Below are 14,126 nucleotides of genomic sequence, written 5' to 3'. Positions count from 1 at the left end.
ATGCAAACAGTAACACAAGAAAGCAGGATTGGCTGTACAAATATTAGCCAAAATGGATTTTGAGACAAAGTTTTTACAAAAGTAAGGAAGATAGGTTTATAATGATACAAGGGTAGTCCATCAGGAAGATATAACACTTATAGTAGAACCTCCATAGTTGACCTCCTCCCTGCATTGATAACCTCCTTAAGTTAACCTAATTTTCATAGAGTGGACATGTGCCATATGTACTCAATGTATAGTAGGCCTAGTTCCTTATGTTGACCACTTCCATATATTGACCAATTTGTTATAATCCCTTGAGTGAGGGACTCAACCTACAGAGGTTCTACTATATAAATATGGGTATCTCACAATAGACTCCAAAGTACATGAAGCAAAATCTAACAAAACCAAAGTGACAATTCAACAATAATAGTTGGACAGATTAATATGCCACTTTCAATAACAGAACAACTAGACAGAAGATTGTGAACTAGAAGACTTAACAACTCAATAAATTGAGACCTAACAGACATGTATAGAACACCGTATTCAACTACAGCAGAATCAAAATTTTTCTCGAGTGCATATGGAACATTCTCCATGATAGACCATATGGTAAACCATAAAACAAGCTTAAAAAAAACTGAAATCAGATAAAGCATTTTTCAAAACACAATGGGAATCAAAGTAGAAATCAATATTAGAAAGAATTTTGGGCAAATCACAAGTAAATAGAAATTAAACAACATATTTCTAAATTTTTTAAAAAGGGTCAAAAAAGAGATCACAAGGGAAATTAGAAAATATTTTAAAATAATTGAAAACAAAAACAACATACCAAAATTTATGAGACAAAGCAAAAGAAGTGCTTTTATTGTACAGTGTAAACATTTGACCAGGCACAATGGTTCACATCTGTAATCTCGGCACTTTGAGAGGCTGAAGTGGGAGGATCACTTGAGGCCAAGAGTTCAAGTCCAGCCTGAAAAACATAACAAGGTGCTATCTCTACAAAAAATTTTAAAAGTTAGCTAGATGTGGTTGTGTACACCTGTTGTCCTAGCTAGTTGGGAGGCTGAGGTGGGAGGGTCACTTGAGCCCAGGAGTTTGAGGTAGCAGTAAAATCTAATTGCACCATTGCACTCCAGCCTGGGTGACCAAGTGAGACCCTGTTGAAAAAAAAAAATAATAATACCTATGCAACAGAAGAAGAAAGATCTCAAACCAATATATGAACTTCTACCTTAAGAAACTAGAAAAAGAAGAGCAAACTAAACATAAGCAGAAGGAAGAAAATATTAAAGTGTAAATAGAGAGTAGAAAAACAATAAAGAAAATTCATAAGACTGAGAGTTGATTCCTAGAAATAGCAACAAAATTGTTCAAGTCCTAGCTAGACAGATGAGGAAAAAAGAGAGGACTGAAATTATAAAAATTAGGAATGAAAGAGGAGATTTACTACCAACCACATGGAAATTTAAAGGATTATCAAAAGAAACTATGAATAACTATATGCCAACAAATTAGATAAATGGAGAAATTCCCAGAAAGATTCAAACTATCAAAACTGACTCAAGGAGAGATAGAAAATTTGAATAAACATGTGATAAATAGAGACTGAATTAGTGATCAACGAACTTAAGTTGCAAGGAAAGCCTAGGATCACATGGCTTCCTGGTAAAATCTACCAAATATTTAAAGAACAATTAACAGCCATACTTCACAAACTCTTCTGAAAAACAGAAGAGGAGGGTTGGCACAGCTTGGGCCCAGAGAACCTGGTGCATGTAGGGTGGGTTCTCTCTGCCTCATCTGGAGGAACAGAGCAATCCCAGAGAGGGTCACCCTCACTCCTGCTCTCAGACCTGCCCACTGGACACAGGGAGAGATTACTAGACAAGGTGAGGAGGATATCAGCGCAGTCAACACAGTAGGAAGCTACAGGCAGGGGCCCCTGTTACTGGTCTGTTTTAGAAACAATGTTGATACTTGCATTTGGAGTCGACATCTTTCTCCACAGCTAAGATCCCAGCTACTTCATTTTCTTTCCCCAGAAGTCCTTCAAACTTTATTATATAGAAATATATACAGGACTCAATACCTTAAGTGTACTGCCAGAAGAGCACTGTACTTAAATTAACTCTCCCCACTCAGTTTTGTACATATAATTTTAATAGTATGTATTTGACTTTATGCAAAATTTCAAATATAGGGAAGCGTAATAATTAACATGAAAGATACCTATCCATCCACTACCAAGAATAAATGTGTTAAAATTTTTGCAATATTACATGCTTCCTTTCTTAAATGACATAAAATTTGTCAAACTTTCTTTAGGTGGATAGAAAGATAAATGATATTAACAGTAAAACGTTAATGATACAATCTAGATGGTGAATACAGAGGTGCTCACCATAAGTTCTTTGCGTATGTTGGAACATTTTCATTGCAAAATGTTAGGGGGAAAAACTTCTGGACCAACAAGCCAAGCCCACACCCCCCACCTGCCCCTCTCAGGTATCCTAAAGTTGATGTATAATATTCAGCATATTTTTATACTCTTTCTACACCTGTACTTGTCCATAAACCATTTATAAACCACCCATTTATAGAGGGTGCCAAAAATATATATACATTTTAAATAAGGAAAAAAGTTGTATTAAAATTGTAATACTTAATATGTACAAATAATATTTTTTATCTTGTATATTGTAGCTGTATCTCTTGTAATTGCAGAAGTCAAACGTAGTTTGGATATCACAATTTTAAAACATTTATCCCTTTCTTAAAATGTGTATACATTTTTTGGCACCCTCTGCATTTATGATTTACGTGTTTTTTAAATGTTCATAAATAGTTCATATTTTTTGCCATGTTCTTTTCCACTCCATTATGAATTGTGAGATTTATCCTGTGTACTGATGAATTTTGTTTACCTATTATGTCCCATTACCTATAAAATAGAAAATGTGTCTCCCTACTCTCCTACCAAGGGCCTTCAAATTGCTGCCACCTTCCGCCTCTAACTCTCCTTACACACCATGTTCATGTCCCAGCTTGCTGAAGTTTCTAGCAAGCTGGGGAAAGTGGGTCCTTTGCAGGCTTCTCTGTAATGAATGTCTTAAAGGGAATTTTCCATGGAATGAGGAAAAGAAATGAGAAGTCACTTTTAGGAAAGGTAAAAACTGAGAAAGGAGAGGAAAGAAGGCTTCATAACAACCAAGCTAAAGATGGACACTGACTGCATGACTAAGTCACAAAATGTGACTTTAGAAATTAGAAAAAAGTAAAAGGTAAATTAGGAAGTAAAGTTTTGCTTACAGTGAACACATCATTATAAGAGATTTTCATTATGCAAGTTCAATCAAGGACAGAATAGCGAATGACCAACATGCCCCATATTATTTTTTTTAAGGCTTTATGCTACATAGAATATTCTTATGTCTGAGGAAATTCAATGGTAGAACCTGAACATTTTTCATAGTAAAATGAATATCTCACAATTCCTGTTCACATTCACCATTTCATTTAACACTTTAGAAAACTGTCAGGCCAACTATTATTCCTGTTTCACAGAGCTACTGAGCCCCAGAGAATTGATGGAACTTGCCCAGGGCCACATAGAACGTAAACAAACTACAAAGCAGTGGAATCGCAAAGGGAGGGGCTCTTGCAGCCTGACTTTGGCTAATCTTGAGGACAGGGACAACAGGATGCATGGAACAGTGAGACAGACCCGAGGAGCTAACATATGGGAGCATCACATGGTTGCAGAGGAAACAGAATGAAAAATTATAATGAAGTAGCTTTTCTGTAACCTTAGCTACCATCACTATAGTTTCAAGAAAATGTTTTTCTACACATTCAAAGCGTCATCCATATGTTGGTTTCCATCTGTTGGTTTCCTGTGCCACAGCCCAGCTCCGACCAGGCATCTCCACGGCCAGGAAGCCCTGTGATTCACTGCACCTGTCCAGAGCACAGTTCAGAAGGGCTGAAGAGGAAAGGTCACAAAACTCAGATAGGCTGCTATGAATGGTGTCACAGTACTACTCACCGATCCTGGAGTGCAGGGATTTTGGTAGGACACTGCAAATACTGCTTAAACCGGAGCTCAAAGGCTTGTCCAATGGAGCCAATGACATCTTGGGCCAGCCCATCACAGCATTCCAGAATGTGGCAAGCTGGGAGTGAAAGGGACGTAGGACCATTAGAGACAGACACTAGCCCTACCTGAGGGACAGAGGGACGAAGATGTACATGATTCCTTCACAATATGTCCCAGCAGGTCTTCATGCAACTTAGCCTTGAGGGAGCCACCTGCTATAAGGTTTCATGGTAGGTAAGCATTTATTAATAGCCTTTATGCCTACAAAAATTATAGCTTACTTTCTTTCTCTCTTTTTTTGAGACAGCATCTTGATCTGCTGCCTGGGCTTAGAGTATAGTGCAGTGGCATCCGCATAGCTCACAGCAACCTCAACCTCCAAGGCTTCAAATGATCCTCCTGCCTCAGCCTCTTGAGTAGCTGGGAATACAGCCCTGTGCCACCACACGCAGCTATTATTTTTTTTTATGTTTTATAGAGATGGAGGGATTTGCTATGTTGTTCAGGCTGGTCTTGAACTCCTGACCTCAAGCAATCCTCCCACCTTGAATTCCCAAAGTGCTGGAATTACAGGTGTGAGCCACCCCACCCAGCCCATTGGCTCCATTTTAAAATAAATTTTAAAATTTTCAAGTTCAAATTGATGGTCCTTTCCTTTCTTTATATTTTAGAAAACATCACCTCTCACCTTTTTCCTTTCTTCATATTTTAGAAAACATCACCTCCGACCTTGATTTTTATAAAATATAAAGGAACAATGTCTAGAAGAAAACATCAGCACAACAAAGAACCTGATCTTGGCATGAGACAAGTCTCTGTAGGGCTCAGGGGCCTTAAAAACTGATTCAAATGGGCATCAGTTGAATGAATCTTGGTCTGTTCAATGGACTTAGAACAAGTTGTTCATTTAGTGGGAGAAAAATGTTGACCACCAAATACGGCCACTCAAAACAAAAAGAACAACCTCTGGAGATGAATGTAAAATGGTATTAATTACCAGTAGGAACCCCCCAACCACACGCCACTTGTACTTATATAAACTGAAGGCTGACACTCATGAACATTCTCAGAAAAGCAGCTTGTACGAAGGAATAGATAAAAGTTAGAGGTGTCAGCAGGCCAGAATGACAGCCACTCTGAGGCCAGTGAGAGACCTGGAGAGTCCTTACCCTCAACAGTAGACGCCAGCTATCACACGAGGATGTGCTGGCCTGGTGGCAAGGGAGACAAGGGAGCCTCCCAGCCTCTGGCTCACAAGAAAGCAATACTTCTTCTTCAGGGTACTGGAAATACCTCTACTCCTGGGCACACACTGGAGTGCCTCGCCAGTAGCACCACATGTCCCTGTTGAGAAGGCTATGGCTCTCTTGCTGTGACCTGCCTAACATAGCCTTGTTACTAATGGGATGAAGGCACATTCTCCCTGTAGCTACTTCTATCACACCCCACCTTTCTCTTGCAGACAGTCACAGCCTAACTATTTGAGGGAGGGGTCTTCGGGTCTTCCAGGAGCCCTGTCAACAAAGAAGAACACAGGCAGGTGTTCCCTGGCACCAGCAGTGACTAGGGAGACACTGAATTGTGTGGTAGGAGAAGGTGGTACACATCAGAAGGAGTCCTTGTGAAATAGAAAAACTGTTCAGGGAGGGGACAGACACTGCCCTCTCTATACACTGTGGCAACTCATCATAGGGCAGCCCTGGGAATTCACCCAGAGGCAGACCCTGGGGCCTCAGCCGCTTCCCCCGTAGACTCTGGGGCAGGTGAACCTCTGTGGCCATCAGGCAAAGTGCTTCCTGGGAAGAGCAATTGTGAATGTGTTGTTGCTCCAGGTGGCCAGGCAAGCCCTCAGGTACCTAGGTATGTAGGAAGGAAATTGTCTACACGGGGATGGGTTTTGTGACTACTGATATTATTTTATTGGTGACGTTATTGTTTATTAACTATCGACTCGGGGAGTCACAGCATAAGCCTTCACTGAGCAGCTGTTACAGCTGTGCAGGTGATTGTCTGACACGGATCAAAGCATCTTCCCAGCTAAGAAGGAGGTAGGCACCCAGACCTGAGTGAGGGAAAGCTAGAAAGATATGTCATTCCCCAGCCTGTCCTCTGCTTTCCAGCCACTCCTCTCCCAGCCCCTGCTGTCCAGCATCAACACCAGCTAGGAAACCGGCTGGTCGGGACTTTGGAGAACCAGAAAAAAGCCCCGAGAAAGGGTCAAAAAATGTAATGTATTTTTTTAAGAAGAAAATTGGTACCTTAATCTTTAAAATGAAGTATGAAGAGTAAGCTTTACCCAGGGCAGGCTGAGTGACCTCATCCACAGGTCACCAACATGCTATATTCCCAAGGGCAGGAAGCCTGAAGAGTCCACTTTGAGTAGGTTCCTGGACATCTGGAGCCACCCAGCCCCCTGGCAGAAGCACTCAGTAAGGCAAGAATGGCACCCTGTCAGTCTCTGTAACAAATGGGGTGGCAGGACCAGCAGGTGGCAAGCAGACCCACAGACTCTCAGAAACTAAATTACAACTCCACGTCCTGGTACCTGGCAGAGCCCTCAATGAGCTGAGAAAATGCTCTTATCTGTTGGTTTAGTCAAAAGATTTCTTCTGCAAAATGGCCTCTATGTGTTCCAGAAACTCCAGATCCAAACTTAACCTAGACTTGTTCTTCTCTCAAAGTGAAAATGACGCTGACGTTCAGTCTTTAGCTGAAAGTCGCTAACACCTAACCTGCCATGCATAATTTAGTGTGTGCTTCAGATGATAAAGCCTCTGCGCACAGGTGGCCATCAAGCCTGCTGGCCTCTGTAGGGTGTTACCTATCTGTGAAGAGATGACAAAACCAAAGGCAAAATCACAAGCAATGGAGAAGAAATTGACTAGGGAGGTGTGCGGAGTGCTGGTGCCCAGAATCAAGGCTCGAAATGGTGTGAAGTCGAACATGTCTGAAAACGAAGAAACAGCAAAATGAAATCATTCCATGTTCTATCTCATTGGGGCAATCTGACCCATTCACTGATACCCACAGCCTGCGGTAGTGTCATTAACCTAAGGGTATAGGTCATCTGCAACACTGATCTCTCTCTTGCTTAGCCCTGACAATGAGCAATGCTGAAGTCACCTGCCCCAGAGCAGCCACTTGGTCAGGACATCCGTGAGGGCACTCTTAGCAGGTCCCACCACAAAAGCTACTCCATATCTGAGATGAGCCACTTGAGTGCAAACCACTAACTCATGACTGCACTGCGCCCCTTATCATCACACAGCAGGAGCTGGAGCGTAGCGGGTTTCTGCTGTATGGTACCTCCTGATGTGTCAGCCCACACGTCTCCCACGCACTGAAGAATGGTTAACAGCACTGGATGAGAAGGCAGTGCCCAGCTGTGTCCCCATTTGCCAGAGGTCACTGCTTCCTCATTTGTCCCATTAGTCCAGAGGCTCTCAGCTGCACCTGTCTCTCAGTGCCCAAGGCTGCTCTGCGCGGCCTGCTCAGTGCACTGCAGGCCAAGCAAGCCCTCTGGGACACCGGGGCAAGGCTTGTCCATATGAGCATGTTCTCAACAGCCTGTGGGCAAGTTATGCTGTAGTAACAAACAACCATTTGAAATAAAACAGCCATTTCATTTTTGCTTGCTCATTTCTGGGCACCTTTGGTGGTGCTTCAGTGAGCCCGGCTGCTTTGACCTTCAGTCCTGGCTCTGCATATGAGGACTCCTCCACAAACCAGGGAGAGGCAGCAGGGCCTTGTGCCAGGACCACACGCACCTTCCATTCTGCTCTCAGCTCTTCACACGGAGCTGTCACCGGGCTCCTCCCAAACAGGCGGGGGCTGGCAAGTGTGGTCTCCTGCAGGTTCGGGAGGAGGGGAGAGCCGGGTAACAGTGTCGCCTGTCACACCTTCTCAACCCCTGACACTGTCTCTTCTCACTCCTACCAGGAAAGAACTTTCTGAGCTGCGTTCTGAGTACGTGTCTATGTATTTATAAATTATTAACTCATATTCTTGCATTAATATAAGAATATTTTCTAAAAGACATCTTTCATCTTTAAAAAGGATATAGAGAAAATAAGCAAAAGTTTAAGATGTCTAGTTAGCGCTGAAAGCATTTACACTGTCTCAATGAACAACAAATGCTTTGTGTGTGGTTCATCAATAATGATACTAGATAAAAATTTATCTTTGAAATATTTTCATTAATCATTTTTAATTTGGAGGGGCTGATTTATCTTATGTGGTTAGATAGATTATCATTTTTACTCTGAAATGTAGCCTATCAATTGTTCAGATCAGCCATGAATTGACTGAAGTAAATTATCAGTCAGCTCTGAGCTATCCCTTTTTTAGCATAATCCCTAATTTACGGTTTCTTTTTGAGAGGTTTAGTTCAGTTAAAATTAGTTATTAATAATAAAAGCCGTAACTCTACTTCACTAGGTCACTTGACTGCAGCATAGCAGGCTGAGAGCAGAGCACCCTTTCTCCTGTGCTGAGCCCTCCACACCCTCAGTGGTAGGGGCAGCTCACATCCCAAGGTGTCCTGAGTCACCGCACCTTTCCTCTGCTGTGCTGTTGCCGCCCTCGATCTTCAGATTAGAACTAGCTGTGAATAGAAGCTCCAGCCTTCACTTCCCTCCACAGTGGGCTGCTTCTACCTCCTCCAGCATGAGCCTTGGGGAGGCCCTGTGAACAGCAGCACCCTGCCAGAGTTGGGGCAAAAATCTCCTTGGCATTTGGGCTTCCCCTTTCAGGAAGTCACATCCACTGTGCCCCCAAGCCCACCAGACACACACACAGAGAGCACTGCAAGGTGATTTCCATCAGCCTCCTCAGGGCAGCTGGCTTCTGTAGAAGCCTGTTTGGGGCTCACTGCCATCCCCTTATCAGACACCTGGACATGCTAGCAGTTCAGATTCATAGCCATGATCTCAAGCTGCTGGCCACAGGCACAGAAGCCTTGGAGACACCAGAGCCATGACTCAGGTGATGAAAAATTCTGCCAAGCAATGTCTATTATCTTTTCATCTCAGTGAGCTGATTACTCACACCCTTTAAAAGAAATGTTGATCTGGTACATGTATACTATGGAATATTATGCAGCCTTTAAAAAGATGGAGACTTTATCTCTTTTATGTTTACATGGATGGAGCTAGAACATATTCTTCTTAGCAAAGTATCTCAAGAATGGAAGAAAAAGTATCCAATGTACTCAGCCCTACTATGAAACCAATATATAATCACCCACACTTCCATATGAAAACTATAACCCAACTACAGCCCAAGATGAAGGAGAAAGAGAAGGGAGGAGGGGAAGATGGGTGGAGGGAGGTTAATTGGTTGGACCACACTTATGGTGCATTTAACAAGGATACATGTCAAATCTACTAAGTGTAGAGTATAAATGTCTTAACACAATAATTAAGACAGTGTGGTGAAGGCTATGTTAAGCAGTTTGTTATAAGTATTTCAAATTGTATATAAAACCAGCACAGCGTACCCCATAAATGCATTAATGTACACAGTCTTGTTTTACTAAACAAACAAAAAAAAGAAATGTTGAAAACTAACAATTTCTAACCAGACAAAAGGAAACCCCCCCAAACTGAAACAGAGATGTCAGCCAACCCTAGTCTGTTTATTCAGTATAGCCATGAATTCTTCATTGTTCCAGACTTTTTGATCAGCAATAAGATATCCAAGATTCAACTGCTATGCCAGGAAGTTTCTTAATATGTGTCACAGTCCCAGAGGGACAGATTAAAACTAAAAGGAGACAGCATTTCTCACCCATCAGATAGGCAGAAATTTACAAGTCTGAAAGTGCCAAAATGTTGAACCAAAGGAGCTCTTCTATACTAGTCGTGGGATTATAAAGTGAAAGAACCATTTCAGAAAAGTTGAAGATCCCTAAAGACACAATGATTCAGCCTCCAGCCTTCCTACGGTATGATTAGATGCCCTAGGAAAAGCCTTGCAAAGAAGCAAAGAAATACGTGGGCAAAATATTTCCTGAAGACGTCCCTGAACAGACATTCGTTGAGAAGCTCACGCACCAGGCCCTGCCCTAAGACCTGGGACAAACCAAGAAACAAAGTAGAGCCTCTGTTCTCCCCAAGCTTATAGTCCAGCGGGCAGACACTGTAAAGAAATAAAAACAGACCACTATGGTCGGCAGCATGGTGGCCCCCAAGAGATAAGCTCAAATACCAACTTCCCAGGAGCCTGTGAGAAGGGTCTTTACAGATGTGATCGTGTTAAGGATCTTGGGACGCAATCATCCTAAATTAAGGTGGGCCCTAAATCCAACACCAAGTATTCTTGTAAGAGACATGAGAAGAGAAGGCACAGACACAGCAGAGGAGGAGAAGGTGATGGGAAGACTGAGGCAGAGAACAGAGAGATGCTGCCACAGCCAAGGACTGCCTGAGCCACCAGAAGGATCAAGGAGGGATCCTCCCCTGGAGGTTGACTCTGGAGGGAGCACAGTGCTGTGCACCGGATTTCAAACTCCTGGCTTTCAGAATGATGAGAGAATGAATTTCTGTTGTTTTTGGCCACCTAGTTTGTGGTAGTTTGTTACAACAGCCCAAGGAAATGAGTCAACAATGATGGTAATGTAAAATAAAGGCGATGGGGGAGGATGGTGATCAGGAAAGGGCAGTCTAGAAGGGAGCTTTGGAGAAGACGCCTGTAGGCTCTGAGTGTGTAAAGTTTGGGGAGGCTGGGGCCAGAAGGTCCCAGGTGGCACAGGGGGGCCCAGTAAGTGCAAAGGCCCTGAGGTAGGATCTTGCTTGGCATATTCAAGGTCAGCATAGCTGAGTGTCAGGGAATCAGTAGCAGACTCAATTATGGGATAAAAAAAAAAATGTGGCATATACAGTGTTCACTACTATTCATGGTTTCAGGCATCCACTGGAGGGTTTAGAACATACCCATGAGGATATAGAGAGGGGGCTTCTATGTACAGGATGGACATAAAGTTCGTGTGCTATTTACTATGTTCTGGGGGAGGATTTCTCCTTGCTCCCATTACATAATAAATAACACACAAACTTTATGACCATCCTCTATAACGTAATAGGATATGACTTTCCATGGCTTAGTCCAGGGAGAATCAGAGGGTGCCTGATCAGGTATGCTATTGCATTATGAATTATATAAATTCCACATCTTCCCATAGGTAGTCGTGTGTCTAATTTCTGCGTCATCTGTGGCTGCTTTTGTGACCCAGAAGTCCATTTGGAACTGTCTACCAAGTACATAAGGTTGCGGGGGGGGGGGGCAGTCACTGGGTAGTAATAAGAGTTCTAACATAAAAATATAATGGCATATTAAGAGTCCAGCAACACCTGATTTCCTGGCAATTCCATCTGTGTACGGAGTCATCATCTAGGCCTCCTTCTGGCCCTGCCTTTTGACTATAACCCACCAACCTGGTGAGACCCATTCATTGGAAACCCTTATCTCCTTAATTGGAGATGGTGGCTACCATCCTGCTAAATGCCTTGGGCCCGAGACCTTTCACCCTTCCATTAGATTAATTATAGAAGCCGTGAATTCTTGATACCAGAGAAACAAATATAGATTCTTATTTTTTTTCTTATTGGCACTGTATATGTTACGCTCTGTGTATTTTATTTCATTTTTTTAATTACAAAAACATAATATACAAGGATAGCAGCAATTTTTGTGGTAGACTGTCAAGATATATATCAGCATTATTGATGATTTCTAAATATATCTACACAGTCAATAACATACATACTAAAGGACAAACTCCTGGCTTTCAGAATGATGAGAGAATGAATAGGTTCTTATTAGAATTTCTTTTAGATTAACCAAAAACTCAAATAAAGGGGTTTAACCAGGTATCAAGGTGTAAAAAGACAAACGATAATAATATTGAGGGACTTTAACCCACAGCTGTGAAGTTTTGTCTTTTTCTTTTTCTTTTTCTTTTTTTGGCAGTTTTTGGCCAGGGCCAGGTTTGAAGCCACCACCTCCAGTATATGGGACTGGCGTCCTACTCCTTTGAGCCACAGGCGCCACCCCACAACTGTGAAATTTTTACAGAAGACTTTCTGGGACCCAGACATGTCCTGACCCTGTTGGTCCTGAGGAGCTGAGCCCACAGCCCTGTGATACAAAGCACACTCACACAGACAGACCTCAGAGCTCTGTAAGGGGACTTGGATCTATAAGAACATGCAAGCCCTGAATTCTGCCTATTCTGACCCCACAATGGCAGAGGGACCATTCCTATTAAATTAAACCCTGCACTTGGCCTAGGGGAGGAGGAAGGAGATCAGAGCAGCAGGGAGAAAGCCTTTCCCTTCCTGGCAGAAGAGAACCCTGGTAGGGTGCTTATGAGATGGAGGCAGAGCTTGCTCACAGCTGAGTGGCAAGGGGCAGCAGTTAGACCATGCCCTGCCCACGCTGTCCACCAGAAGGCGGGGCCTCCCTGTATGTGAAGAATAGAGATGCAACAGATAAAGATGGCTGCAAATTCCTTGGCACTCTTCCCTGGAAGTCTGGGTCTGATTCCCATGCTCTGGAACCTGAGCTGGCTCTGACTGCTTTGGCTGGTAGGTTACAATGGAAGTGAAACTGCACTGGCCTTTAAGAGCTCTGGAAGCTGCCACCTTGGGTCTCGCGAAGCCCAGAGCTGCCATGGAGGAAACCCTGCTGCCCTGGATAGATGGAGGGACCACTCAGAGTGGCCCTGAGGCTCCAAGGAGAGGGTGAAGGATCTTGCTGAAATAGACTCTGACCATCCTGCCGAGGCCACGAGTGGAAGTGAAGCCAACTTGGACCTTCTCAACTAGCCCAACCTCCAGTCAAAGACCACCACCTAGTGACCCCATTGATTCCGTGTGGACAGATGAATTGACCAACCAAGCCATGCCTGATCTCCCGACCCTTATCAGAACATAAAATATAATAATATTTACTGTGACGCTACTAACCTTGGAGTAGTTTGTGACAGGCAATAGATAAGAGAAAGGAAAGAGTGACTGTCTCCCACTGACTCTCTTGAGCAAAGAAAGGGCCTGTCTCAGTCTGAGGCTACTGTATATGGCACCATAGACGGTGTGACTTAAACAACATGCATTTGTTCCTCACAGTTCTGAAGGCTGGAGTCTAAGTTCAAGGTGCTAGCAGATTTCATGTCTGTCGAGGGCCCTCTTCCTAGTTTGCAGATGCCACTTTCTTGCTGTGTCCTCACATGGTGGGGAGTGAGGGAGAAGGCTCTCTGAGGCCTTTTTTTATAAGGACACCAGATCCATTCATTCCTGAGGGCTCCACCCTCATGATCTAATTACCTCCCAAAGACTCCATCCTTAATTGGAGCCTTTAATTAATATGATACCATCATATTGGGGGTTTAGAGTTTAACATATAAGTTTGGGGGGACCAAATATTCAGTCCATAACAGGACCAAATACTCAGAGCCTGTGTTGATGGTTCCCTCAATCACCAAAAACAGTGCAGGCCTTTTTCTGCAGAACAGGTCTGCCCATTATCTTCACAATAGCACGGCACGCAAACCTCAGGGGCACCTGGCCCAGTGGCCGGAAGAAAGATGCTGCGGACAGATGGCACTCTGGATTTGCCCCCAAGAAACAAAACAAAAGCCTGTGTACTTACAGGGTCCTATGTCCAATGATCAGGACTACACTCCTTATGGATCTACACCTAAGCCAGTTTCTCAGACTTGGCTGTGCACTGGAATCACCTGGGGTGGGTGGGGTCACAGTGTATGACACACCTCTTGGGGTTGGGATACAACTATAAGAGGCACTTTGTCTAACAAATGTAATCAGTGTAACCTAATTCTTCATACCCTCAATGAATCCCAAATAATAAAAAATAATAATAATTTTTTTAAAAAGAAATCCATTGATCCCTGTGACTTGTATTTCTGAAAAATATCTTTCAATCCTGAGAAACTGAAAATGTACAATAATTTGAGGTAAATAAAAACATCCTCCAACCCCTGGATGTCTTAACATAAGCCAAATAATCCAAATGT

General features: G+C 43.1%; 1 protein-coding gene across 2 annotated transcripts in view; it reads right to left on the bottom strand.

The window, feature by feature from the left end:
* The window catches only part of SHC3 (SHC adaptor protein 3), a 159,793-nt gene that overhangs the window by 37,116 nt on the left and 108,551 nt on the right, over positions 1-14,126 (bottom strand). For both annotated transcript variants that reach the window (XM_012808351.1, XM_023516251.1), the window contains exon 7: positions 4,043-4,169. In XM_012808351.1, coding sequence (XP_012663805.1) covers positions 4,043-4,169 — 127 coding nt within the window. The remainder of the gene's footprint in view (positions 1-4,042; positions 4,170-14,126) is intronic.

This window comes from Otolemur garnettii, unplaced genomic scaffold, assembly GCF_000181295.1.
Source record: "Otolemur garnettii isolate 467f Iridium unplaced genomic scaffold, OtoGar3 scaffold00088, whole genome shotgun sequence".
NCBI lineage: Eukaryota > Metazoa > Chordata > Mammalia > Primates > Galagidae > Otolemur > Otolemur garnettii.
This window is presented reverse-complemented; position numbering and strand designations above follow the sequence as displayed.